The sequence below is a fragment of the Bos grunniens genome, chromosome 1 (genome assembly GCF_055505025.1).
Source record: "Bos grunniens cultivar Pamir isolate PY7600 chromosome 1, Bosgru_T2T1.0, whole genome shotgun sequence".
Lineage (NCBI taxonomy): Eukaryota > Metazoa > Chordata > Mammalia > Artiodactyla > Bovidae > Bos > Bos grunniens.
The window spans coordinates 9,203,291-9,231,000 of NC_141165.1; the positions used below are offsets into that span (position 1 = coordinate 9,203,291).

Below are 27,710 nucleotides of genomic sequence, written 5' to 3' on the forward strand. Positions count from 1 at the left end.
GGACTCTATTCCTTATCAGTTCCTGGAAAACTGGAATGAGCGGAGCTGCATGCAGTTCTCAGGACTGAGATCATGAGAAAAGGCACCTGCTTGGATTCCTTTCAGTGACTCCCTTCAGTGACCTTTTACTTAAAGGTAGTCTATTCAGTTATGCCCCTCTTACTCAGGATGTGGAATGCTTTCTGGCCCTTTTAAGATTGTTATTTGCTTGGCTTTGTTTTTGCTCTATTTTGTTACTGCCTAAAGCTGCCTTGTATGAAGATATATAAACGTGCATTTCTGAAAATAAAGCACCCTTGTTTCACTTGAGACTTGGATCCCCTGCGTCCCTCTTCTCATCGACTCCAGTCCCTAGGTTCCGGTCTACAAAGCCCGTGACACGGAAGCAGGAAGCTGCCCTGGGTGCAGCTGGGCCCCTCTTTCAGGGACTCATGATAAAAGATACTTGGCACTTCTGATGTATTTTCAGCACTGTCAGCTATATCCAGACAGTTAACCTTTACAGTACCACAATCCTATGACAGTTCTCATTTTACAATTGAGGGGATACAGCAGATGTGGAATTTTGCTCAAGGTCACACAGGAAAGTTGCAGAGCCAGGCTTTTTTGGTTCAAGATGTTTATCTTGAAAGATTTTAAGTAGAAAGTTTAAAGCATAATAGTGGATACCCATGTGTCCTCCCAACTAGGTTCAACTGTTATGCATATGTTACTCTAGTTATGTGTTCCACTTCTGTGTGTATTTTGCAGAACCATGCTAATGTTGTAGACCTCCTGACACCTCATCCCACAAAAATGACACATTCACGCTGAAGAGATTTGATAGCGATCTCTCATACCCACTCATACCCACCCATTCTCAGTTTTCCCCATTGTCTCAGATTCTCGTAGGATGTTATCTTTCATACCAGCACCCCCTCACATTTCACATTTACATTGCTTTTTTTCCCAATGAGTTTGTGTTTACAGGCACCAGAGCAGATGTTTTCCCTCACGGTGTGGTCCATGTTATACTAGAGGCTGGTCAGCTAAAGCTGGCAGACCCAATATGGCCATGCTTGTTGGCTTATATATTGTCTCTGGCTACTTTCTTGGTAAAAGAGAGCAGGTGAACAGTTCTCACAGAGACCACTTGAACCTGAAAACTAAAAGTATTTCCCATCTGGCCCTATTGATGATAATTCTTTCCCCAAGTAGTACTCTCACTTTCCTTGACCTACATTTTGGTCTATTGGACTTCTGAACTGGTTCGGCATATAATCAGTTGGAACAAACAGACATTTATAAAGAACCATGTATTCATCTATTGATGTTTATTCATTATTTGTCATCCATTCTTCTTTTATTCCCTGGGATTACATAAGAAATCACAAAAGATCTCACAGAATAGTAGCCATTTCAAAGTGGCTTTGAAATTTACATAGACGTAGGCATGTTTGGTTTTTTTCATGGGGAGATATTTTGAACACTGTGTTTTCTTAGTCTAATCAGGACAGGTAACCAAGTGGGGCCTATGGGTAGAACTCAGGCAAGAATTGCCATTTTGCAACTTTTTTCTCATGGACAAACTGTCCATGAGGCCCCTCGGCATCTGAGGGCAGAAGGGCCAAGTACATGGGGGTCTCTATTCCTTCTTCTAGGCTTTTGAAGGCTTTGGATCCCCCCATGTCGGTTCTCACCCACCCTGGGCAGCAGGCATTCAGGAGGATCTTGTCTCCTCCTCTCTGCTCACTCAGTTTCCTGGCTTGGATTCTGGACAGGGCCGTGATGCCGATTTTCGTCACTCCATATATATTATTATCTGGCCAGCCCTCCTTCCTGTGCTCCCCGTTCTTTGTGTCTTCCACAAACTTGTTCATGAGCCCCACCAGCTCCTCCTCCGTGATGGTCTCACTTCTCAATTTCTGCTGCAGTTCAGGGCTGCAGCTTTCAAGAGCTTTGAAGCCCCATCCGCTAGACATGTTCACCACTCTGCCTAAAATGCAACACAAACCATTGTCTGGGAAGGTATGTATGAGAATAATGAACACCCAATTTGCTGAGATGTTGGACTTGATTCCCACTGGAGAGCCAGTTATCAATTTCCTATGGGATGTAGGGGGTCTGGGAATTAGAGGCAGGTGGGCCTAGATCTTGTCAGAAACACTGCAGTTTGGGCTCAGTCAGACTCACCTTGGGGTTTCATTAGAGGCAGGAGTTCTGTGCATATATCCCGGGTCCCAAAAAAATTTGTTTTCATGGTCATTTCTGCCTTAATTGGAGTTGGCGTGGGATCACTAACTTTTAGGGCAAAAAACAAAACAGGATAAATAAATATAAGCCATACGGTAAAAATGCTTACTTGATACAGTACTTTTTCCTGTGAAATGTTTTAGTCTAAGAGGTGGGTGGAGTTAGTGAACAGTATTGTGCCAGTGGGAATTTTGCGGTTTGATGTGTGCTCAGTCACTTAGTCCTGTCTGATTCTTTGCAACCCCATGAACTACAGCACTCCAGGCTCCTCTGCCCATGGGATTTTCCAGGCAAGAATACTGGAGTGGGTTGCCATTTCCTTCTCCAGGGAAGAAATCGGTTACAGTTTGATAATGCCGTGTATTTGTGTAGGATGGCATCATCAGGGGAGGCTGAATGAAGACAGCTCACACAATCTCTCACTGTACCACTCTTTACAACTTTCTATTGGTTTAAAAGCAAGTTAAAGATTTACCCAACTGGTCCAAAGTTCAATGAAATCAATACTGCAAAAATCCTAGGCATTGTCCTTAACACTGATATCAAAGCTATTGCAAGGCCTTCTTGCTGGAAAAGCTTGTAATCTCGAAGGACTTGCTCTCCCTGTGACCTCCAGCCTAAGGCGGGGGTTCTAGATCCCACAGCAGAGGTTCAGGCAGTAGCCCCGCCCCGTCAGGCTCCCCGCACAGAGGCTGTAACCCCCTAGCTCCCACTCACTTACGCTGGAAGGCGATGGCCGCATTGTTGACCAGCACGTCGAGGCCCCCGTACTCCTTGTGCAGGAAGTCGCGCAGGGTGCGAATGCTCTGAAGGTCAGTGATGTCCAGCTGGTGGAAACGGGGGCTCAGGCCCTCAGCCTGTAGCTGCTGCACGGCCGCCCGACCCCGCGCCTCGTCCCGCGCCGTGAGCACCACGTCGCCCGAGAACCGCCGACACAGGTCGCACACGATGGCAAAACCGAGGCCCTTGTTGGCCCCGGTGACCAGCGCTACGCGGGTGGAGGATGACATGGCCGGTGGGCAGGGCCCTTTGAATTAGAGCTGACAAGGCTGGAGACCCACGGGGTGGCGCGGCGTGGGACGTGGAGACCCGCTGCACTCCAGAAGGCAAAGAACTGTGTCCTGGGATCCAGTGCAGTGACTACTTTGAGAAGGAGGAGGCCCTGCCTTCTACCCGCTTAAGGAGGGATCAAATGTTCTGTAAGGTTACTAAACACCACTTCTGGCTCCACCTCTTTCCGCGTGTACAGTATTCTCAGTCAAGCCAGGGCACCGCCCTGTTTTTTTCTTTAAAGTTTTTATTATATGTTGGAGCATCGGGCTTCCCTGGTGGCTCAAACGGTAAAGAATCTGCCTGCAGTGCTGGAGACCCGGGTTTGATCCCTGGCTTCGGAAGATCCCCTGGAGAGGGGAGTGGCTACCCATCCAGTGTGCTTGCCTGCGGAATCCCATGGACAGAGAAGCCTCCTGTGCTATCACCAACAAGGTGGCAAAAATTCTTCACAGAATTAGCAGCCACCTCCCAGTGAGAACCTGATGGGATACTTTGATTCTTTTTCCTTTCTTTTGTCTGTGTAGGGATATTTGCGACAGTGTAAGTGTCTGATTGGTAAACCTGGGATAGGAACATAATCAGCCCATGGGTACAGCTGTCAGTGAGCGCACACACAACTTTTCTCTCGAAAACAACCTGACTGGAGCCCCTCGGCATCCGAGGGCAAAAGAGCCAAGGGGTCTCTGCTCCTTCTTTTGGGGCTCTTAAGGCTTTGTGTCCGCCCCTACCCTTGTTGGTTCTCACCCATCCTGGGCAGCAGGCATTCAGGAGGATCTTGTCCCCTCCTCTCTGCTCACTCAGTTTCCTGGCGTGGATTCTGGACAGGACTGTGACTCCAATTTTTGTCACTCCATATGCGGTATCGGGCCAGCCCTCCTTCCTGTGCACCCCGTTCTTTGTGTCTTCCAAAACTTGTTCATGAGCCCCACCAGCTCCTCCTCCGTGATGGTCTCACTTTGAAACTTCTGCTGCAGTTCAGGGCTGCATTTCTTTAGAGAGTTGACACTGACAAAGCTGGATACATTCACCACTCTGCCTAAAATACAACACAAATCAGTCCATAGAAAGGCGAGCACGAGAAGGATGATACCCAATTGGGGACAGGACTGACCTCTTGAAAGAGGACATTAGGGAAGGAAGGGAATGTATTTTGGGAGGGGGTTCCTCAATGAGTTTTATCTTTTTTATTATTATAAGTAACAACATGTTACTTCTAATGTTTTTAAAAATTAAGCTACATCTAATTATTTTAGAAATTACCAGAATGAACTATTTCACTCAAACTCAATAAATAAGTCATGACCAGAGGAAGAAGTCTGTGAACCTATTACCCAGCATGACTTGTGAAAATTATTTTCAAAACTGAACTATTTAAAATCTCTGGAAATGGTCCTGAGTGTGTGCAGCAAATGAAGAAACATTTTTTTCCAGACTATCTCCAATAACTCAGGTGAGAACAGAAAGAATCTATTTCAATCATGACTGCTCCTTCTTTTCCTCCTTTCTGACCGTAGCAATGGAAACTTCACTTTGGGATGGTGCATCTGAGATGCAGGACTCCCTCCCTGCCAAGGGGCTGTGGTATCTTCCCACCATGCGGATGACATCACATTTCTCATCCTGTTCCTCAGCTACCTGCTGCAGAGGTTCAGTTCCTGGCAAGTGTATCTAGGAGGTTAGGACTTCCTTCTCCAACCCAGCCCTCACTTGTGGGACCAAGGCTCTACCTTGGGCTGGGCATCCTGAGAATGCTGGAGCCTGGACTGCCCTTGTTTGTGAGGCAGAAGTAGCATGCAAAGGGAAGTAACATGCTGGGAAGACCAGGGGCTACAGCGCCCTCTCCCAGCTCCTAACACAGGAGTGTCATTGAAAGAAAAGTGAGAGGGTAACAGGTAGGAGGGTAACAATAAAGGAAAAAAATGGTATGGACCTAACAAAAGCAGAAGATATTAAGAAGAGATGGCAAGAACACACAGCAGAACTGTACAAAAAAGATCTTCACAACTCAGATAATCACGATGGTGTGATCACTCACCTAAAGCCAGACATTCTGAATGTGCAGTCAAGTGGGCCTTAAGAATAATCACTAGCAACAAAGCTAGCGGAGGTGATGGCATTCCAGTTGAGCTATTTCAAATCCTAACAGATGATGCTGTGAAAGTGCTGCACTCAATATGCCAGCAAATTTGGAAAACTCAGCAGTGGCCACAGGACTGGAAAAGGTCAGTTTTCATTCCAATCCCAAAGAAAGGAAATGCCAAATGTTCAAACTGCCACACAATTGCACTCATCTCACATGCTAGCAAAGTAATGCTCAAAATTCTCCAAGCCAGGCTTCAACAGTATGTGAACCCTGAACCTCCAGATGTTCCAGCTGGTTTTAGAAAAGGCAGAGGAACCAGAGATCAAATTGCCAACATCCGCTGGATCATCAGAAAAGCAAGAGAAAAGCTGCTTTATTGACTATGCCTTTGACTGTGTGGTTCACAACAAACTGGAAAATTCTTCAAGAGATGGGAATACCAGACCACCTGACCTGCCTCTTGAGAAATCTGTATGCAGGTCAGGAAGCAACAGTTAGAACTGGGCATGGAACAACAGACTGGTTCCAATTGGGAAAAGAGTATGTCAAGGCTCTATATTGTTACCCTTTGTATTTAATTTCTATGCAGAGTACATCATGAGAAATCCTGGGCTGGATGAAGCACAAGCTGGAATCAAGGATGTCGGGAGAAATATCAATAACCTTCGATATGCAGATGACACCATCATTATGGCAGAAAGTGAAGAAGAAAGAGCCTCTTGATGAAAGTGAAAGAGGAGAGTGAAAAAGTTGGCTTAAAGCTCAACATTAAGAAAATTAAGATCACAGCATCCGGTCCCATCACTTCCTGGCAAATAGATGGAGAAACAGTGGAAACAGTGGTGGTTTAGTCACTAAGTCGTGTCAGACTCTTGGGATCCCATGGACTGTAGCCTGCCAGGTTCCTCTGTCCATGGGATTTTCCAGGCAAGGATACTGGAGTGGGTTGCCATTTCCTTCTCCAGGGGATCTTCCCCACCCAGGAATTGAACCCGAGTCTCCTGTATTACAGGCAGATGATTTACCAAGTGAGCTATGAGGGAAGTCCCACTGCAGAAACAGTGGCACACTTTATTTTCTTGGGCTCCAAAATCACTGCAGATGGTGACTGCAGCCATGAAATTAAAAGACGCTTACTCCTTGGAAGAAAAGTTATGACCAACCTAGACAGAATATTAAAAAGCAGAGACATTACTTTGCCAACAAAGGTCCTTCTACTCAAGGCTATGGTTTTTCCGGTAGTCATGTATGGATGTGAGAGTTCGACTATAAAGAAAGCCGGGCGCAGAAGAACTGATGCTTTTGAACTGTGGTGTTGGAGAAGACTCTTGAGAGTCCCTTGCACTGCAAGGAGATCCAACCAGTCCATCCTAAAGGAGATCAGTCCTGAATATTCATTGGTAGGACTGATGATGAAGCTGAAACTCCAATACTTTGGCCACTTGATGCGACGAACTGACTCATTTGAAAAGACCCTGATGCTGGGAAAGATTGAGGGCAGGAGGACACGGGGACACCAGAGGATGAGATGGTTGGATGGCATCACTGACTCAATGGATGTGAATTTGAGTAAACTCTGGGAGTTGGTGATGGACAGGGAGGCCTGGCGTGCTGCAGTCCACGGCTGGCAGAGTCAGACATGACTGAGAGACTGAACTGAACAGGTAGAAAGGCCAGAAATCCCCAAGTGGTAAGAGGAAACAAATTGCAAGTGGCAGACGTTCTTTTTCCTTTACAGAAAATAAGAGGCATCTTTTAATTCTGTGCTGAGGACACCTGGTTCTGCCTTGAGGTAACCAACGTGTTTTTCTTATGGAAATGTTTTTCTTTTTTTTTTGGAAATGTTTTTCTTAAGCTGTGTGAATAAAACTATGTATTTGCTTTGGAATTTACCTTTCTTCAAATGGTGCCTTAGGCCGGTACTGGAGGGGGTGGGGGCGGGGGGGGGTGAGGGGGCCAGGGGGGCCGGGGGGATGACGCACCTCCTGCCATGCTATCTCAAAAGTGCATACTGTGGGGTAGCGGCCTGGTGAAACTCCCGCAGCCTTGAGGCATCTGTCATATCTGATTAATAGCTTGCTAAGAGACAAAACACCTTGCGAAAAACTAGCAAGACAGCACTCTTTCTGTCCCCTTCTGAGTCTATGTCAAAAGCTTGCACCATCTCTATTATACTTTAATAAGACTTTGGGACATAAGAAGCTCCAGGTGTCAAGCCTCCTCTCTGACCTGAATTCAAATCCTCTCCTGGGGAGGTCAGGAATCCAGGCATAACACATGGCTCGCAGCAGCAACCTTTCAGAAGGGTCACCATCCCTGCCCCCACCTTCAGACCTGTGGCTTAGAGATTTAGCACAAGAAAGGGGAAAAGATAGGACATAAAAACCAAGAGGCCCAAAGTTCCTCCAAAAGGATGGGATTTCTTTGAACCAGAGTGTGGGGGCTTCCCAGGTGGCTCTAGTGGTAAAGAACCGGCCTGCCAAAGCAGGAGACATTAGAGTCTCGGGTTGGATCCATGAGTGGGGAAGATTCCCTGGAGGAGGGCATGGCAACACACTTTAGTATTCTAGCCTGGAGCATCCCGTGGATGGTGGTTAACAAAAAAGACCTAAATGCAGGGACACATTGCATTCATGAGTTGACAGACTCAGGTAAAATGTCAAGTTTCCTCATATTGCTGTATGATTTAATGGAATTTAAATCAAAATCTCAGAAAGTTTTTTTTTATACATACAGACTAACATTTGAAAATTTATGTGCAATTGCAAAAGAACTGCTGCTGCTGCTAAGTTGCTTCAGTCGTGTCCGACTCTGTGTGACCCCATAGACGGTAGCCCACCAGGCTCCCCCGTCCCTGGGATTCTCCAGGCAAGAACACTGGAGTGGGTTGCCATTTGCTTCTCCAATGTGTGAAAGTGAAAAGTGAAAGTGAAGTCTGTCAGTCGTGTCTGACTCTTAGCGACCTCATGGAGTGCAGCCCACCAGGCTCCTCTGCCCATGAGATTTTCCAGGCAAGAAAACTGGAGTGGGGTGCCATTGCCTTCTACGGCAAAAGAACTTAAATAGCCAAAATATTTTTGGAAAAGCGATATAGTCAAGAATTATTATGATGCTAGAATAATCTTGACGTGGTACACAATCAAGAGAGAGGCACACCTCTGTAAAATATCAATTGCCTATAATTTTGTGGTCAATTTTATTTTAAAAAGTCTTTTTAACAAACGGAGTTGAAAAAATTGGACATTTAGGATATCTACCATAGATAAATGAAATTTTATTGTTACATGAAAACCCATGCACAGATGTTTATAGCAGCTCTGTTAATAATTTCCAAAAGCTACAAGTAACTTAGATGTTGAACATAGTCCTGTTACAGCCTGGCTAATGACTGAGAGCTCAGAATTCAAAAAAGCAGGGGCCACTATGATATCAGAAGGGGACGACAGAGGATGAGATGGTTGGATGGCATCACGGACTCAGTGGACATGAGTTTGAGCAGACTGCGGGAGATGGTGAAGGACAGAGAAGCCTGGCGTGCTGCAGTTCATGGAGTCACAAAGAGTCAGACAGGACTGAGTGACTGAACAACAACAGCTATGATATCAAAAACTGGGTCTATTCATGAGGAAAGGGAGGAGAAGATTAGGAAGAGGGGTGGGAGGGTGATGAAACCTAAACCATTACTTTTATTTCTGAACACTTAATGATATCATTTTTATATTCACTTAAAATGTACATAAATGGCTTCATACTCTTAACTGTACTACTATACTTTCTGTCCAAGGCCCATTTTCTTTCTTCTTTGAGTAAAAAAGCAAAGAAAGTGAAAGCTGTGCTAAAAAGCAATTAGGAAGAGACTGGTAGCTTTGACTAAATCATTTGCATCAGTAAGTTTGCTAGAGAAAGTTAAGGATAAGAGCCCTTTTTGGTTCAGAACAGACCACAAAAGGTACCCTTCAAAAGAGCCTGAATTAACTTGGATTAAGGTCAATCTGTGGAGCAATTTATGCTGTGCATGTGTGTGTTAAGTGGCTTCAGTAATGTCCAACTCTGTGTGACCCTATGGACTATAGCCTGCCAGGCTCCTTTGTCCATGGGATTCTCCAGGCAAGAATCCTGGAATGAGTTGCCATGCCCTTCTCCAGGGAATCTTCCTGTCCCAGGGATCAAACCCATGTCTTTTATGTGTCCTGCTGGTTCTTGAACACAAGTGCCACCTGGGAGGCAGTTACTTTTTCACATGTCTTCCATCTGCACAGTAGCAAAAAAAGCTATTAACTTGTAGGTTGGTTATAATCAATAATCAAATGACAGTCTCTTTTTTATTCAGTATTAGCTAGTCTACCTCAATGGTGAAAATACCAACCTAGGAAGCTTGACCAGGAGATCCAAAGGTCTGTCCAGATAATAGACTCCTGAACGTTCCTGCTTCCTCTTCCCAATGTGTTCCATGCCAGCCCTGCCCACTGACCAGGTCCCCAGGGACTGGAGTCAGTCACCTGGAGCCCTCTCCTTGCACCCCACCCCCCTAAGCTCGGTGAGACTGTAGACTCCTCAAGCAGAATCACACCCTGGATTAAGTCATGATAAGATGATCCACTTAAATTCAGTGGTTTTAGACTTAAATTGAAGAAAGTAGGGGAAACCACTTAGCTCAGACGGTAAAGCGTCTGCCTACCATGTGGGAGACCTGGGTTCAATCCCTGAGTCAAGAAGATCCTCTGGAGAAGGAAATGGCAACCCACTCCAGTATTCTTGCCTGGAAAATCCCATGGATGGAGGAGCCTGGTAGGCTACAGTTCATGGGGTCACAGAGAGTTGGACAGGACTGAGCGACTTCACTTTACTTTTACTTACTTAGGAAAAACCACTAGACCATTCAGGTATGACCTAAATCAAATCCCTTATGATTATACAGTGCAAGTGAGAAATAGATTTAAGGGACTTGATCTGACAGAGTGCCTGACGAACTATGGACGGAGTTTCGTGACATTATACAGGAGACAGGGAGCAAGACCATCCACATGGAAAAGAAATGCAAAAAAGCAAAATGGCTGTCTGTAAAGGCCTTACAAATAGCTGTGAAAAGTAGTGAAGCAAAAAGCAAAGGAGAAAAGGAAAGATATAAGCATCTGAATGCAGAGTTCCAAAGAATAGCAAGGAGAGATAAGAAACCCTCCTCAGATGTACAAGCTGGTTTTAGAAAAGGCAGAGGAACCAGAGATCAAATTACCAACATCCTCTGGATCATCGAAAAAGCAAGAGAGTTCCAGAAAAAATCTATTTCTGCTTTATTGACTATAGCAAAGCCTTTGATTGTGTAGATCAAAGTAAACTGTGGAAAATTCTGAAAGAGATGCGAATACCAGACCACCTGACCTGCCTCTTGAGAAACCTGTATGCAAGTCAGGAAGCAACAGTTAGAACAACAGACTGGTTCCAAATAGGAAAAGGAGTATGTCAAGGCTGTATATTGTCATCCTGCTTATTTCACTTATATTCAGCGTACATAATGAGAAATGCTGGGCTGGATGAAGCTCAAGCTGGAATCAAGTTTGCCAGGAGAAATACCAATAATCTCAGACATCCAGATGACACCACGCTTATGGCAGAAAGTGAAGAAGAACTAAAGAGCCTTTTGATGAAAGTGAAAGAGGAGAGTGAAAAAGTTGGCTTAAAGCTCAACATTCAGAAAATGAAGATCATGGCCTCTGGTCCCATCACTTCATGGGAAATAGATGGGGAAACAATGGAAACAGTGTCAGGCTTTGTTATTTTGGGCTCCAAAATCACTGCAGATGGTGATTGTAGCCATGAAATTGTAAGACGCTTACTCCTTGGAAGAAAAGTTATGACCAACCTAGATAGCATATTGTAAAGCAGAGACATTACTTTGCCAACAAAGGTCTGTCTAGTCAAGGCTATGGTTTTCCCAGTGGTCATGTATGGATGTGAGAGTTGGACCGTGAAGAAAGCTGAGTGCCGAAGAATTGATGCTTTTAAACTGTGGTGTTGGAGAAGACTCTTGAGAGTCCCTTGGACTTCAAGGAGATCCAACCTGTCCATCCTAAAGGAGATCAGTCTTGGGTGTTCACTGGAAGGACTGATGCTGAAGCTCAAACTCCAATACTTTGGCCACCTCATGTGAAGAGCTGACTCATTCGAAAAGACTCTGATGCTGGGAGGGATTGAGGGCAGGAGGAGAAGGGGATGAGAGAGGATGAGATGGCTGGATGGCATCACCGACTTGATGGACATGAGTTTGAGCAAGCTCCGGGAGTTGGTGATGTACAGGGAAGCCTGGCATGCTGGAATTCATGGGCTGGCAAAGAGTCGGACATGACTGAGCGACTGAACTGAACTGAACTGAAAATGATCCACTATAGCTTTCCCTACACAACAGAAGACTTCTCACCTGTCAAAAGGCAAGTAAATCTTGCACTCACCTGAGAATAGACTCTGTACTTAAATTTCCATGTACTCTAAGCCTTAGTGAGGCAAGATAAAGTGTTAAAAGGAGGCTGCCTTAGCAAACCCAGAGAGTATTCATTCTTCCTTCTGGAAAAAGCCCAAACACAGCAAGGAACAGCCAGTTAAGAAAGAGGAGTAGTCATGCAGGAGTCATCAGCCCAAGGTCCAAGAGGCAGACAGGGACAACGTTCAGCTGACACAGGGAACTCCACAGCTGCCCTCAAGTGTTGGGATGGCTGGAGAGTCTCATGACATGCTAAGGAGTGGACTCCTGAGCTCCTATTGAGCCAAGTCTTAGAAGTGGTAGAACTTTCCAGGAGGACCAGACAGGGAAACAGGGAAGAAGCTGAGTGTAACTTGTAAACACGTCTACTGATCCCTAGGCTGACTCTTAATCTTTCTAAAAGAATCCGTTCAATGGGTGTGGTTCCCCTCCTGGCCCCTTGAAAGTGAAAGTGAAAGTGAGCTCAGTCATGTCCAACTCTGCGACCCGGTGACTGCATCCCGCCAGGCTCTTCTGTCCATGGAATTCTCCAGGCAAGAATACTGGAGTGGGTTGCTATTTCCTTCTCCAGCAGATCTTCCCTATCCAGGAATTGAACCCTGGTCTCCTGCACTGCAGGCAGATGATTTACCAAGTGAGCTATGAGGGAAGCCCCACTGCAGAAACAGTGGCACACTTTATTTTCTTGGGCTCCAAAATCACTGCAGATGGTGACTGCAGCCATGAAATTAAAAGACGCTTACTCCTTGGAAGAAAAGTTATGACCAACCTAGACAGGATATTAAAAAGCAGAGACATTACTTTGCCAACAAAGGTCCTTCTACTCAAGGCTATGGTTTTTCCGGTAGTCATGTATGGATGTGAGAGTTCGACTATAAAGAAAGCCGGGCGCAGAAGAACTGATGCTTTTGAACTGTGGTGTTGGAGAAGACTCTTGAGAGTCCCTTGCACTGCAAGGAGATCCAACCAGTCCATCCTAAAGGAGATCAGTCCTGAATATTCATTGGTAGGACTGATGTTGAAGCTGAAACTCCAATACTTTGGCCACTTGATGCGACGAACTGACTCATTTGAAAAGACCCTGATGCTGGGAAAGATTGAGGGCAGGAGGAGAATGGGACGCCAGAGGATGAGATGGTTGGATGGCATCACCGACTCAATGGACGTGAGTTTGAGTAAACTCTGGGAGTTGGTGATGGACAGGGAGGCCTGGTGTGCTGCAGTCCACGGGGTGGCAGAGTCGGACATGACTGAGAGACTGAACTGAACAGGTAGAAAGGCCAGAAGTGCCCAGGTGGTAAGAGTAAACAAACTGCAAGTGGCAGACATTTTTTTCTTCTCTACAGAAAATAAGAGGCATCTTTTAATTCTGTGCTGAGGACACCTGGTTCTGCCTTGAGGTAATCAATGTGTTTTTCTTATGGAAATGTTTTTCTTAAGCTGTGTGAATAAAATGATGTATTTGCCTCGGAATGAATTTGCCTTTCTTCAAAAAGTGCCGCCTGTTGCCGGTGCGGGGGAGCAAGGGGGCGGGGATGACTACCTCCTGCCATGCTATCTCAAAAGTGCATACTGTGAGTTAGGGGCCTGGTGAAACTCCTGCAGCCTTGAGGCGTCTCTCTTATCTGATTAATAGCTTGCTAAGAGACAAAACACCTTGCAAAAAACTAGCAAGACAGCACTCTTTCTGTCCCCTTCTGAGTCTATGTCAAAAGCTTGCACCATCTCTATTATACTTTAATAAGACTTTGGGACATAAGAAGCTCCAGGTGTCAAGCCTCCTCTCTGACCTGAATTCAAATCCTCTCCTGGGGAGGTCAGGAATCCAGGCATAACACATGGCTCGCAGCAGCAACCTTTCAGAAGGGTCACCATCCCTGCCCCCACCTTCAGACCTGTGGCTTAGAGATTTAGCACAAGAAAGGGGAAAAGATAGGACATAAAAACCAAGAGGCCCAAAGTTCCTCCAAAAGGATGGGATTTCTTTGAACCAGAGTGTGGGGGCTTCCCAGGTGGCTCTAGTGGTAAAGAACCGGCCTGCCAAAGCAGGAGACATTAGAGTCTTGGGTTGGATCCATGAGTAGGGAAGGTCCCCTGGAGGAGGGCATGGCAACCCACTTTAGTATTCTAGCCTGGAGCATCCCGTGGATGGTGGTAAAATAAAAACACCTAAATGGAGGGACACATTGCTTTCAAGAGTTGACAGACTCGCGTAAAATGTCAGTTGTTCTCATATTGCTGTATGATTTAATGCAATTTCAATCAAAATCTCAGTAAGTTCTTTTTGTACATACAAACATTCAAAAATTTATGTGCAATTGCAAGAGAACAAGAATAGCAAAAATATTTTTGGAAAAGAGAAATACTCAAGAATTATTATGATGCTAGAATAATCTTGACGTGGTACACAATCAAGAGAGAGGCACACCTCTGTAAAATATCAATTGCCCATAATTTTGTGGTCAATTTTATTTTAAAAAGTCTTAACAAACGGAGTTGAAAAAATTGGACATTAGGACATCTACCATAGATAAATGAAATTTTATTGTTACATGAAAACCCATGCACAGATGTTTATAGCAGCTCTGTTAATAATTTCCAAAAGCTACAAGTAACTTAGATGTTGAACATAGTCCTGTTACAGCCTGGCTAATGGCTGAGAGCTCAGAATTCAAAAAAGCAGGGGCCACTATGATATCAGAAGGGGACGACAGAGGATGAGATGGTTGGATGGCATCACGGACTCAGTGGACATGAGTTTGAGCAGACTGCGGGAGATGGTGAAGGACAGAGAAGCCTGGCGTGCTGCAGTTCATGGAGTCACAAAGAGTCAGACAGGACTGAGTGACTGAACAACAACAGCTATGATATCAAAAACTGGGTCTATTCATGAGGAAAGGGAGGAGAAGATTAGGAAGAGAGGTGGAAGGGTGATGAAACCTAAACCATTACTTTTATTTCTGAACACTTAATGATATCATTTTTATATTCACTTAAAATGTACATAAATGGCTTCATACTCTTAACTGTACTACTATACTTTCTGTCCAAGGCCCATTTTCTTTCTTCTTTGAGTAAAAAAGCAAAGAAAGTGAAAGCTGTGCTAAAAAGCAATTAGGAAGAGACTGGTAGCTTTGACTAAATCATTTGCATCAGTAAGTTTGCTAGAGAAAGTTAAGGTTAAGAACTGTTTTTGGTTCAGAACAGACCACAAAAGGTACCCTTCACAAGAGCCTGAATTAACTTGGATCAAGGTCAATCTGTGGAGCAATTTATGCTGTGCATGTGTGTGTTAAGTGGCTTCAGTAATGTCCAACTCTGTGTGACCCTATGGACTATAGCCTGCCAGGCTCCTTTGTCCATGGGATTCTCCAGGCAAGAATATTGGAATGGGTTGCCATTTCCTTCTCCAGGGGATCTTCCCCACCCAGGAATCGAACCCAGGTCTCCCCCATTGCAGGCAGACGCAGGCAGAGGCTTTAACCTCTGAGCCACCAGGAAGCCCAGGAACCCACCTGGCCCCTACTTCAATGTAAACATTACAGTAGTTCAACCCAAAGGAATATGAGTTTGTTTTGTCCAGAACACGGAGCACACTGAAAGGCAGTTATCGGATTACAGAGATCTCTACTAGCCATGCTAAGGGCTTGGACTTCTCTTCAGGATTTCTGGGAGGGGCAGTGAGCTTGCTCAGAAAGCAAAAGTCTCAGGAAGGGCATGGGTTCCCTTAGAAGGGTTTACAGTTGTCTAGAAATGACAGCTGAAGGCCTGGGTGTAGAGCTGGGATGGAGGAGAAGGCTGGAAAGAAACTCAATCGGACAACTCTTCAGTTTAGTTCAGTCACTCAGTCGTGTCCAGCTCTTTGCGACCCCGTGAATCTCAGCACGCCAGGCCTCCCTGTCCATCACCAACTCCCAGAGTTCACTCAGACTCATGTCCATTGAGTCAGTGATGCCATCCAGCCATCTCATCCTCTGTCGTCCCCTTCTCCTCCTGCCCCCAATCCTTCCCAGCATCAGAGGCTTTTCTAATGAGTCAACTCTTTGCATGAGGTGGCCAAAGTACTGGAGTTTCAGCTTTAGCATCATTCCTTCCAAAGAAATCCCAGGGCTGATCTCCTTCAGAGTGGACTCGTTGGATCTCCTTGCAGTCCAAGGAACTCTCAAGAGTCTTCTCCAACACCATCGTTCAAAAGCATCAATTCTTCGGCACTCAGCCTTCTTCACAGTCCATACATGACCACAGGAAAAACCATAGCCTTGACCAGATGGACTTTTGTTGGCAAAGGGTCTCTGCTTTTGAATATGCTATCTAGGTTGGTCATAACTTTCCTTCCAAGGAGTAAGCATCTTTTAATTTCATGGCTGCAGTCACCATCAACAGTGATTTTGGAGCCCAGAAAAATAAAGTCTGACACTTTGCACTGTTTTCCCATCTATTTCCCATGAAGTGATGGGACCGGATGCCATGATCTTCGTTTTCTGAATGTTGAGCTTTAAGCCAACTTTTTCACTCTCCTCTTTCACTTTCATCAAGAAGCTCTTTAGTTCCACTTTGCTTTCTGCCATAAGGGTGGTGTCATCTGCATATCTGAGGTTATTGATATTTCTCCCGGCAATCTTGATTCCAGCTTGTGTTTCTTCCAGTCCAGTGTTTCTCATGATGTACTCTGCATATAAGTTAAATAAGAAGGGTGACAATATACAGCCTTGACGTACTCCTTTAGGACCTGCTAAATGACAATAAGTGGGCAGGCAAGGTGACCTCCAGGTGCCTGGTGAGTGGATGAGGTTATCAGTGACCAAGATGCCTCGGGGAAAGGATGAGTCTTTGGAAATATGTGTTTTCGATGGGGGAATTCAGGGGAGGAAGGGGGAAATCTGGAGAGGACAGAGAAGTAAGAAAACAAAATGTGTGCCTGGAACTCTGGGGATTTTCTAGGCAGTTGACAGATTGTGGTGGGGGGTGGGGGGGTGTGCTAATGAACTGGTGGTGGTGCAGGCGCCACTAGCCTGTGTAAGAGGCGGGCAGGGGAGAGGGAAGGTCTGGGAAGGACTCCTGAGGAACTAACCCTGTGATGGGCACAGAGCAAGTCAAGGGCCTCTTGAGATGGAAACCTCTGAGCTAAGATGGGAAAGAGAAGAAAGAGCCAGATGTGCAAAAAGCAGGTGGACAGATAGATAGCACCAAGGACCTGGGCAGTGTGTGGCGGGACCTCAGGGTGCAAGACAGCTGGCTGGGTGGAGACACGGTGGAGGCCAGGGAAGCTGGGCAGGAGCGGCAGGGGGTCTGTAGATGAGGCCAGAGCCAGGTGGGCCCAGATCTTGCCAGAAGCACTGCAGTCTGGGCTTCAATCAGACTCACCTTGGGGCTTTAGTAGAGGCAGGAGCTCTGTGCACACAACTCTGGTGCCAAAGAAGTTTGTTTTCATAGTCACCTCTGCTTGAATAGGAAATGGTGTGATTTCAGCAGCTGATATCCAGTGGGTGGAAATCCCACTGCCTCAGAACAGAAGATAGAGGAAAGAATGAAAAGAAACAAAGACAGCCTAAGAGACCTCTGAGACAACATTAAACACATCAACATTCGCATTATAGGGGTCCCAGAAGGAGAAGAGAGAGAGAAAGGACCTGAGAAAATATTTGAAGAGCTAATAGCTGAAAACTTCCTGAACAAGAGAAAGCAAATAGTCAACCAAACCTAGGAAGCGCAGTGTCCCAGGAAGGAGGAGACCCTGAGACGCGTAGTAATCAAACCAACAAAAATTCAAGAGAGGATAAAATATTAAAGCAGCAAGAGAAAAATGACAAAAACCATACAAGGGAACTCCCATCAGGCTATCAACTGATTTCTTAACAGAAACTCTACAAGCCAGAAGGGAATGGCATGATATATTTAAAGAGATGAAAGGGAAGAACTTACAACCAAGAATACTCTACTCAGCAAGACTCTCCTTCACATTTGATGGAAAAATCAAAAGCTTTCCAGACAAGCAAAAGTTAAGAGAATTCAGCACCACCAAACCAGCTTTACAACAAATGCTAAAGGAACTTCTCTAGCCAGGAAACAAGAGAAGGATAAGACCTACCTACTGAAAATAAACCAAAAACAATTAAGCAAATGGTAATAGGAACACCCCAAAAAGATGTCCTTTTCATTATAGGAGACTGGAATGCAAAAGTAGGAGTCAAGGGATACCTGGATTAACAGGCAAATTAGCCCTTGGAATATAAAACAAAGCAGGTCAAAGGCTAAAAGAGTTTTGCCAAGAGAATGCACTCATCATAGCAAACACCCTCTTCTAACAACAGAGAAGACTCTACACATGGACGTCACCAGATGGTCAATACCAAAATCTGATTGATTATACTCTTTGCAGCCAGACATGGAGAAGCTCTATAGAGTCAGCAAAAACAAGACCGGGAGCTGACTGTGGCTTAGATCATGAACTCCTTATTGGCAAATTCAGACTTAAATTGAAGAAAGTAGGGAAAACCACTAGACCATTCAGGTATCACCTAAATCAAATCCCTTAATGATTATACAGTGAAAGTGACAAATAGATTCAAGGGATTAGATCTGATAGATAGAGGGCCTGAAGAACTATAGATGGAGGTTCGTGACATTGTACAGGAGGCAGTGATCAAAACCATCCCCAAGAAAAAGAAATGCAAAAAGGCAAAATGGTTGTCTAAGGAGGTCTTACAAATAGCTGAGAAAAGAAGAGAAGCAAAAGATAAAGGAGAAAAGGAAAGATATAAGCATCTGAATGCAGAGTTCCAAAGAATAGCAAGGAGACATTAAGGAAGCCTTCCTCAGTGATCAACCCAAAGAAATAGAGGAAAACAACAGAATGGGAAAGACTAGAGATCTCTTCAAGAAAACTAGAGATACCAAGGGAACATTTCATGCAAAGATGGGCTCAATAAAGGACAGAAATGGTAAGGACCTAACAGAAGCAGAAGATATTAAGAAGAGGTGGCAAGAATACACAGAAGAACTATGCAAAAAAATAGTCATGACCCAGATAACCACGATGGTGTGCTCACTCACCTTGAGCCAGACATCCTGGAATGTGAAGTTAAGTGGGCCTTAGGAAGCATCACTACGAACAAAGCTAGTGGAGATGATGGAATTCCAGTTGAGCTATTTCAAATCCTAAAAAAAGATGCTATGAAAGTGCCACACTTAATATGTCAGCAAATTTGGAAAACTCAGCAGTGGCCACAGGACTGGAAAAGGTCAGTTTTCATTCTAATCCCAAAGAAGGGCAATGCCAAAGAATGTTCAAACTATCGCACATTTGCACTCATCTCACATGCTAGCAAAGTAATGCTCAAAATTCTCCAAGCCAGGCTTCAACGGTATGTGAACCATAAACTTGCAGACGTTCAAGGTGGATTTAGAAAAGGCAGAGGAACCAGAGATCAAACTGCCAACATCCGCTGGATGATCGAAAAAGCAAGAGAATGCTAGAAAAACATCTACTTCTGCTTTATTGACTCCACCAAAGCCTTTGTCTGTATGGATCACAACAAACTGGAAAATTCTGAAAGAGATGAGAATTCCAGACCACCTGACCCACCTCCTGAGAAATCTGTATGCAGATCAAGCAGCAACAGTTAGAACCGATCATGGAACAACAGACTGGTTCCAAATTGGGAAAGAAGTATATCAAGGCTGTGTATTGTCACCTTGCTTATTTAAATTATATGCAGAGTACATCAAATGAAACGCCGGGCTGGATGAAGCACAAGCTGGAATCAAGATTGCTGGGAGAAATATCATAACCTTAGATATGCAGATGACACCACCCATACGGCAGAAAGCAAAGAGGAACTAAAGAGCCTCTTATTGAAAGTGAAAGAGGAGAGTGAAAAAAGTTGGCTTAAAGCTCAACATTCAGAAACAAATATCGTGGTATCGGGGCCCATCACTTCATGGCAAATAGATGGGCAAACAATGGAAACAATGAGAGACTATTTTTTTGGGCTCCAAAATCATTGCAGATGGTGACTGCAGCCATGAAATTAAAGGACACTTGCTCCTTGGAAGAAAAGTCATGAGCAACCTAGACAGCATATTAAAAAGCAGAGACATGACTTTGCCAACAAAGGTCCATCTAGTTAAGGCTATGGTTTTTCCAGTAGTCATGTATGGATGTGAGAGTTGGACTATAAAGAAAGCTGAGTGCCGAAGAATTGATACTTTTGAACTGTGGTATTAGAGAAGACTCTTGAGAGTCCCTTGGACTACAAGAAGATTCAACCCATCAGTCCTAAAGGAAATCAGTCTTGAATATTCATTGGTAGGACTCATGCTGAAGCTGATACTCCAATACTTTGGCCACCTGAAGCGAATAACTGACTCACTGAAAAAGACCCTGATGCTGGGAAAGATCGAAGGGAGGAGGAGAAGGGGATGACAGAGGATGAGGTGGTTAGATGGCATCACCAACTCAATGGACATGAGTTTGAGCAAGCTCCGGGAGTTGGTGATGGACAGGGAGGCCTGGTGTGCTGCAGTTCTTGGGGCCAGAAAGAGTCAGACACGACTGAGCAACTGAACTGAGGTGGGATTGTGGTCCCTTCCTGGTATTTCTTTTGGCCTGAGGTGACCCAGACCTTAGGTTTACAGGCTGTGTTGTCAATGGTGACTGCCAAGAGGGTTTATGCCAAAGGGGACCTTCCCAGACTGGTACCCCCATCCCAGTGGTGAACCCCTGCCAAGCCACACCTCCACAGGAGACCCTACAACCCTAGCAGGTGGTTTGGTTCACTCTCCTGCTCTTTTCCTCTGAGTCTTGGTTCAGGCAAGGTTTTGTTGAGCCCTCCAAGACTGGAATCTCTGTTTCCCCCAGTCCTGTGAAAGTCTTGTAATCAAATCCTCTGGTCTTCAAGGGCAGATTCTCATGGGGTTCCCAGTCCCTTTGTTGGATCCCCAGGCTGGGAAACCTGATATGAGGTTCAGAACCTTCACAACAGTGGGAGAATTTCTTTGGTATTGTCGTTCTCAAGTTTGTTGCCTACCTGAGGAGTATGGGACTTGATTTTATCATAATTGTTCCCCTCCTACCATCTTGCTGTGGCTTCTTCTTTGTCTCTGGACACGGGGTATCCTTTTTTTGGTAGGTTCCAGCACTCCAGAACTCTTGCCTGGAAAATCCCATGGACGAAGGAGCCTGGTGAACTGCAGTCCATGGGGTTGCAAAAAGTCAGACACGACTGAGCGACTTCACTTTCACGCATTGGAGAAGGAAATGGCAACCCACTCCAGTGTTCTTGCCTGGAGAATCCCAGGGACGGGGGAGCCTGGTGGGCTGCCGTCTCTGGGGTCACACAGAGTCGGACACGACTGAAGCAACTTAGCAGCAGCAGCAGCATCCTTCTGGGCTTCCCTGCTGCCTCAGCTGGTAAAGAATCTGCCTGCAATGTGGGAGACCTGGGTTTGATCCCTGGGTTGGGAAGATCCCCTGGAAAAGGGAAAGGCTACCCACTCCAGTATTCTGGCCAGGAGAATTCCATGGACTATAATTCCATGGACTCTATAGTCCATGGGGTGGCAAAGAGTTGGACAGGACTGAGTGACTTTCACTTCACTTCACTTTAGCATCTGCCTGTCGTTGGTTGTTCAACAGCTAGTTGTGATTTTGGTTCACAAATAAGGATTCTTGCTTACATATATAGCGTTTGGTTTTCTTTTTCTATCATTTGCTCTTACATGTTTTCTATCATCATAGAAATTATATATCATAACTTTATGTTTTTTGTTATCTGATATTAGTAAGTGTCTCTAAAGAAACTTGATTGGATTGTTAGCTTTCTTTCCCTTCCCTCCCTTCCTGGCTTTTAAAAAAATGGTAGATAATCTTTATTGAGTTCCTGCTCTCAGCATTTAATGCGTGTATGCTGAGTTGCGTAGTCATGTCCAACTCTTTGAGACACTTTGGACTGTAGCCCGCCAGGCCCCTCTGTCCATGGGTTTCTCCAGGTAAGAATACTGAAGTAGGCTGCCATGCCCTCCTCCAGGGGGTCTTCCTGGCCCAGAGATGGAACCCATGTCTCTTGTGTCTCCTGCATTGCAGGTGGATTCTTGACCAGCATTTAATACTGCAGCTCAACTTATTATGACAGGAGGCTTTCTATAGTGGAGCCAAACTTGAGGGACCCCTTTTGGAAGCAGACTTGAAAGCATCTTGGTAGCCACACTAATGTTCTTTCACAGCTTTCTCACTGTTTTCCGCTCCTCTCCGTTTCAGCTGGTGATGGGTACTTCCAGTTATCAGTGGTCTATCAAAGAGAAGATTGTTTTAGCAGTTTCCAGAGACATTATATTCCTTGGGGAAGAATCTTTGTGCTGCTGTTAAAAGATGTATTTGTCCTCTGCTTTTTAGCAAGTCTTATTCTTTGAACCTGTCCTTTATCATGAGGTAATACTGAATAATACACCCATTTAAAGCATACATTTCAATGGTTTTGATATGTTCACGTAATTGTGCAACCATCACCACAGGTTTAGGACAGTTTCATGACCCCGCCTGTGCCCCGCTCCCCGCAGATATCCCATACCTATGAGTAGTTGCATCTTTTCCCCCAGCCCTAGGCAACCCCTGATCTACTTTCTGTCTGTTGTTATGCCTATATGGAACACTTCACATGGATGGAGTCATAAGATATGTGCTCTTTGTGGCTAAATGATTTCTTTCACGTTGTGTTTTAAGGTTTACTTGTTTTGTAGAATCTCATTGGCTTTTGAACTTCACATTTAGCAAGTCTGATTTTTGATGGTGTTTTATATTGAACAGGTATTAATTGAACATAATGAAATTGATAGAATATTGGCTTTTGAATTCACTTTTAAAAATTATGAGTAATTATAATTATTGTCAAAATTTCAGAATTTTAACTAGGTAAAACATTTCAGTGTTCGGAATTTTTACTTAATAAAACATTTCAGTGTTCTATTTTGCTCATCAATACTTAATATAAAAATTTTGTTTTAAAGTGCTAAGAAATGGTTGGTATAAAATATATACTCATGAGAGTCCCTTGGACTGCAAGGAGATCCAACCAGTCCATTCTAAAGGAGATCAGTTCTGGGTGTTCATTGGAAGGACTAATGTTGAAACTGAAACTCCAATACTTTGGCCACCTGATGCGAAGAGCTGATTCATTTGAAAAGACCCTGAGGCTGGGAAAGATTGAGGGCAGAAAGAGAAGGGGACGACAGATGATGAGATGGTTGGATGGCATCACTCACTCAATGGACATGGGTTTGGGTGAACCCTGGGAGTTGGTGATGGACAGGGAGGCCTGGTGTGCTGCAGTTCATGGGGTTGCAAAGAGTCGGACACGATTGAGTGACTGAACTGAACTGAAAATATATGTATTCTGTAATACCAAATTTGTGAACCTATAAAAGTCTTCAATACCTTAAGTAAATTATATCTAAACAAAATTTTACAGATATAGATTCCCCATTGCCAATTTTAATTTTAAAATCAAAGCTGTGTATTGGTAACTTTTCATTCCATTACAAATTAATGAAACTTAGTGATTAAATCGGAAAAGGCAATGGCACCCCACTCCAGTACTCTTGCCTGGAAAATCCCGTGGATGGAGGAGCCTGGTAGGCTGCAGTCCATGGGGTCGCTAAGAGTCGGACATGACTGAGCGACTTCACTTTCACTTTTCACTTTCACGCATTGGAGAAGGAAATGGCAACCCGCTCCAGTGTTCTTGCCTGGAGAATCCTAGGGATGGTGGAGCCTGATGGGTTGCCATCTGTGGGGTCACACAGAGTTGGACACGACTGAAGCGACTTAGCAGCAGCAGCAGTGATTAAATCAAGAAACATTTGTTTTCCCAGTTTCCATAGATGAGGAATTTGGTATTGGCTTAGCTGGGCAGTTCTGGCTCAAGGCTTGTGAGGTTGTAATCAAGATGTCAGTTGGAGTGTATCTTCTAAAGGCCCGACCTCATCTGGAGGATCCCTTCCAAGTTTATTGGCTCATGTGGCTCTTGGTTGGAGGCTTCACTTCTTAGCCAAGTGGACCTTTCTGTAGGGTCTTTGGGCATCTTCAAGATGTTGCTGCTGGCTTCCTCCAGAGTGACTGATCCAGGGAACAGTGATAAAGACAGAAGGCAAAGAGGGTCTTTTATGACCTAGCTTCATAAATTACATACCACTACTCTGCCATGGCTGTTGGTCACACAGGCCAATTCTAGTCTACTGTGGGAGGAGACTACAAAGGGTTTGAATAGGCGGCGGGGGTCAAGGGACCATCTTGGCTGGCTACTGTGAGTTGGAAAGTCGTCTGACTCCCCAGACTGACAGTCCCAACATAATATGACATCAATCATCAGGTAAGGATTAGGTCAACTCTGGTCTTATATGTATTTTTAATATTTGCATGTGTGAACTTAAAGAATATGGCACGGACCATATGAAAATACATTTTTTGGGTGTGTGCCATGTAGAATGTCATCCACTGGGGATGGAACTCATGTTCCCTTCATTGACAGCTTGAAGTCTTAAGCACTGGACAACCAGGGAAGACCGGACAATACATTTTATATCTGTGTGTGGATGACCCATGTGAGTCCTAGTGGAATAATCATAGTTCACACAAACATAATGGGGTTGGGCAGCCATTGAGGATCTGGGCTCTGACATGTCCCTGTATTACTAAGAACTGAATCTTTCTGAACTGTATCAAATCCAGGGGAACACCTGCTACCCTCAACCTCGTTTTCTCAGATTCCCACTTGCACCTTTGTAAACATTGCAGAACTCAACCAATCCTTGTCTAATGAAAAAAACAAAAACAAAACCCTTAGTTTTTCGCCAGCTCCAATCATAATTCTTGGCAAACAACTTCTGTAACTGTGACCTTACTTTTTTTTTTGCCTTTATATGCTTCCTTCTATTTTGTAGTCTGAGTGAAGTCGCTCAGTCATGTCCGACTCTTTGTGACCCCGTGGACTGTAGCTCCCCAGGCTTCTCCGTCCATGGGATTCTCCAGGCAAGAATACTGGAGTGGGTTGCCATTTCCTTCTCCAGGGGATCTTCTCCACCCAGGGATCGGAACCCAGGTCTCCCGCATTGGAGACAGACGCTTTACCATCTGAACTGAAGGGTTTAGAGGCCGTCAAATGGACATGACCTATAAAGGCAATTTTGATGGTTTTACATAGAAATGACCTCTAATGGAAGAGAACACAAATGGAAACTATTTGAGATACGTTTCTATGTAAAATGTAGTTTGCACATAATTCAGCATTTTAAATGAGCACTCCGCAACCAAGACCAAGTATCAATCATCTCTTGAGGTTTTCTACTATGTACCAACATCAAATCTACACAGGAACAAATGAGCCAGAGCCGGGAGCCAGGCAGCGGCCGAGGCGGCAGGTGCCGGCGCTGAGCCGAGGCTGGGGCCGAGCCGAGGCTGGGGCCGAGCCGAGCCGAGACGGAGCCACCCCGCCGCCGACGCCGCCGGGCTGCCCCCTAGCGGTCGCCACTCATGAAACGAGAGCGGCGGTGGTCGCCGGGCTGAGCCGCGCGGAGCGGCCCGGATGTGGATGCAGCCGCGATCTCCCGTCCCCGTCCCGCCGAGGAGCAGCTGCTCCCGGACAAGATATGAGAAATGAGTGTTGGACGTCGAAGAATAAAGTTGTTGGGAATCCTGTTGATGGCAAATGTCTTCATTTATTTGATCGTGGAAGTCTCCAAAAGCAATAGCCAAGAAAAAAATGGAAAGGGGGAAGTAATAATACCTAAAGAAAGGTTCTGGAAGATATCTGACCCTCCTCGGGCATGTTGGAACAAGGAACAAGAAAAGCTGAACATCCCATTTTGAACACGTTAGCCAACCAGACAGGAGAAGCATACGGATTCTCCAATATAAGCCATCTGAATTACTGGGAACCTGACCTGAGGGTCATGTCAGTGGTTTCAGGTTTCGACAATTTGCCAGACAGATTCGTAGTCTAGTGGCACACAATTAAAGTACTTCTTGAATCTATGTCTCCTGGATGCAGTCCTAACAAACCCCAAATATTAATAAATCTTTCCTGATTTCAGGTTTTGTTTCTGAGATTTTGGTTTACAATGTACAGTGTATGTGTGTGTATGAAAGTGAAAGTCAGGCGTGTCCGACTCTTTGCCACCCCATGGACTATATAGTCGATGGAATTCTCCAGGCCAGAATACTGGAGTGGGTAGCCTTTCCCTTCTCCGGGGGATCTGCCCGACCCAGGAATCGAACTGGGGTCTCTGCATTGCAGGCAGATTCTTTACCAACTGAGCTATGTTTTAAAAGTTTGTGCATTTAAGGCAAAAATTCAACTTTTGGAAAAAAAAAATTAGAACTTGTATACTAGCAATCACTGCTGCTGCTGCTAAGTCACTTCAGTCGTGTCCGACTCTGTGCCACCCCATAGACGGCAGCCCACCAGGGCTCCCCCGTCCCTGGGATTCTCCAGGCAAGAACACTGGAGTGGGTTGCCATTTCCTTCTCCAATGCGTGAAAGTGAAAAGTGAAAGTGAAGTCGCTCAGTCGAGTCCGACCCTCAGCAAACCCATGGGCTGCAGCTCACCAGGCTCCTCCATCCGTGGGATTTTTCCAGGCAAGTGTACTGGAGTGGGGTGCCATTGCGTTCTCTAAGCAATCACTAGTCAGTCTTAAAAATTGAATCCTGAAGGAGAATTGTAATTAGTAGAGTAACATCTTCACATACTTGATGAAAGACTGCATCATTATTTTGAAGGAAAAAACAAAAAACAAAAAAACCATGCTGCCTAGTTTGGTAGTCACCAAGCACTTGACAGGTAAGCAGTCTAAACTGTGATGTGTTGTAACTCTTAAAATGTCAAGACTGGACTTCCTTTGTGGTCCCGTGGTTGAGAATCTGCCTGCCAATGGAGGGGACATGGGTTTGACCCCCGATATGGGAAGATCCCACATGCTGAGGGACAACTAAGTCCATGCACTGCAACTACTGAGCCTGTGCTCAGGAGCCTGTGCTCAGGAGCCTGTGCTCAGGAGCCTGTGCTCTGCAACAAGAGAAGCCACCGCAGTGATAAACCTGAGCGCCGCGGCGAGAGACAGCCTGTGCAGCAAGGAACACACAGCACAACCGAAAAAAAAAAAAAGACTCACTGCAACAAATGATAAATTATCTCACTAATTTCCATTCCCAGTACATATTACAGGGATGATGTTCTGGTTGTGGTGGGTTAAATAAAATATGTGAACAGTAATTTCACCAATTTCTTTTCACTTTAAAGCACTTCATGTACATGGCTGAAATATCAGAGAGGAAACGCTTCCACAACCAGAAGAGGCAGAAAATGGTTTCCAAGAGTTCACTGAATCCTGAAGCACGGAATTATGCTACAGGAATGAACAAACTTATTTATCATTGGCAAAAACGTATTGATTGTAGTGGTTCCTATTTTGATGAATAAAGATGTGTTTGAACCTGTCAACTGAAAAAGATGCCCAATGTGAGAGTTGCGAGTTAAGTTTTATTTGGGGCAAAATGAGGACTGCAGCCCGGGAGACAGCGTGTCAGGTAGCATGCCAGGATCTGCCAGCAGAGGTCACGCACGACGGCAAGGCCGATGCCCTTGTTGGCTCCGGTGACCAGCGCCATGGGGGTACTGGACATAGACATGGCAGGGTGCACGGGGCCCTTTCCAGTTAGTAGAGCTTACCAGGCTGGGGCCACCCTAGGTGGGGCAGAGTGGGATGTGGAGGCCCATCACAGGCAGAAAAGCCAAGCACTGTGTTCCTGGGTCCAGTGTTGTGACTACTTGAGAAGGAGAACCTGCCCCTTTGCCTCCCTCCTAGGAGCGGCCAGA

At 45.1% G+C, this 27,710-nt stretch overlaps 1 protein-coding gene and 1 long non-coding RNA gene across 2 annotated transcripts; one reads left to right on the top strand and one right to left on the bottom strand.

Moving 5' to 3' along the window:
• LOC147378934 (uncharacterized) lies at positions 1–27,343 on the top strand. Its single transcript, XR_015169717.1, has 2 exons — positions 1–135; positions 27,135–27,343. It is a non-coding gene; the product is annotated as an uncharacterized LOC147378934 (long non-coding RNA).
• Positions 1,288–4,408, bottom strand: LOC147378935 (carbonyl reductase [NADPH] 1-like). The gene is made up of 3 exons (XM_086414757.1): positions 2,954–4,408; positions 2,173–2,280; positions 1,288–1,975 (listed from the first exon to the last, which is right to left on the bottom strand). Exons 1-3 carry the CDS (start codon positions 3,240–3,242, stop codon positions 1,512–1,514), a joined length of 861 nt encoding a protein of 286 aa, XP_086270883.1. The 5' UTR covers positions 3,243–4,408; the 3' UTR covers positions 1,288–1,511.
• Positions 27,344–27,710: the final 367 nt, after the last annotated feature.

What these genes read in the sequence shown, in the direction of transcription:
- LOC147378935 (XM_086414757.1), bottom strand. Translation starts at nt 3,242, where the DNA reads ATGTCATCCTCCACCCGCGTAGCGCTGGTCACCGGGGCCAACAAGGGC. An exon ending in TGCGGCCATCGCCTTCCAGC is followed by an intron (nt 2,281 to 2,953) that starts GTAAGTGAGTGG and finishes TTGCCCTAAAAG; the next exon opens with TTAGTGATCCCACGCCAACT. An exon ending in GCCTCTAATGAAACCCCAAG is followed by an intron (nt 1,976 to 2,172) that starts GTGAGTCTGACT and finishes GTTGCATTTTAG; the next exon opens with GCAGAGTGGTGAACATGTCT.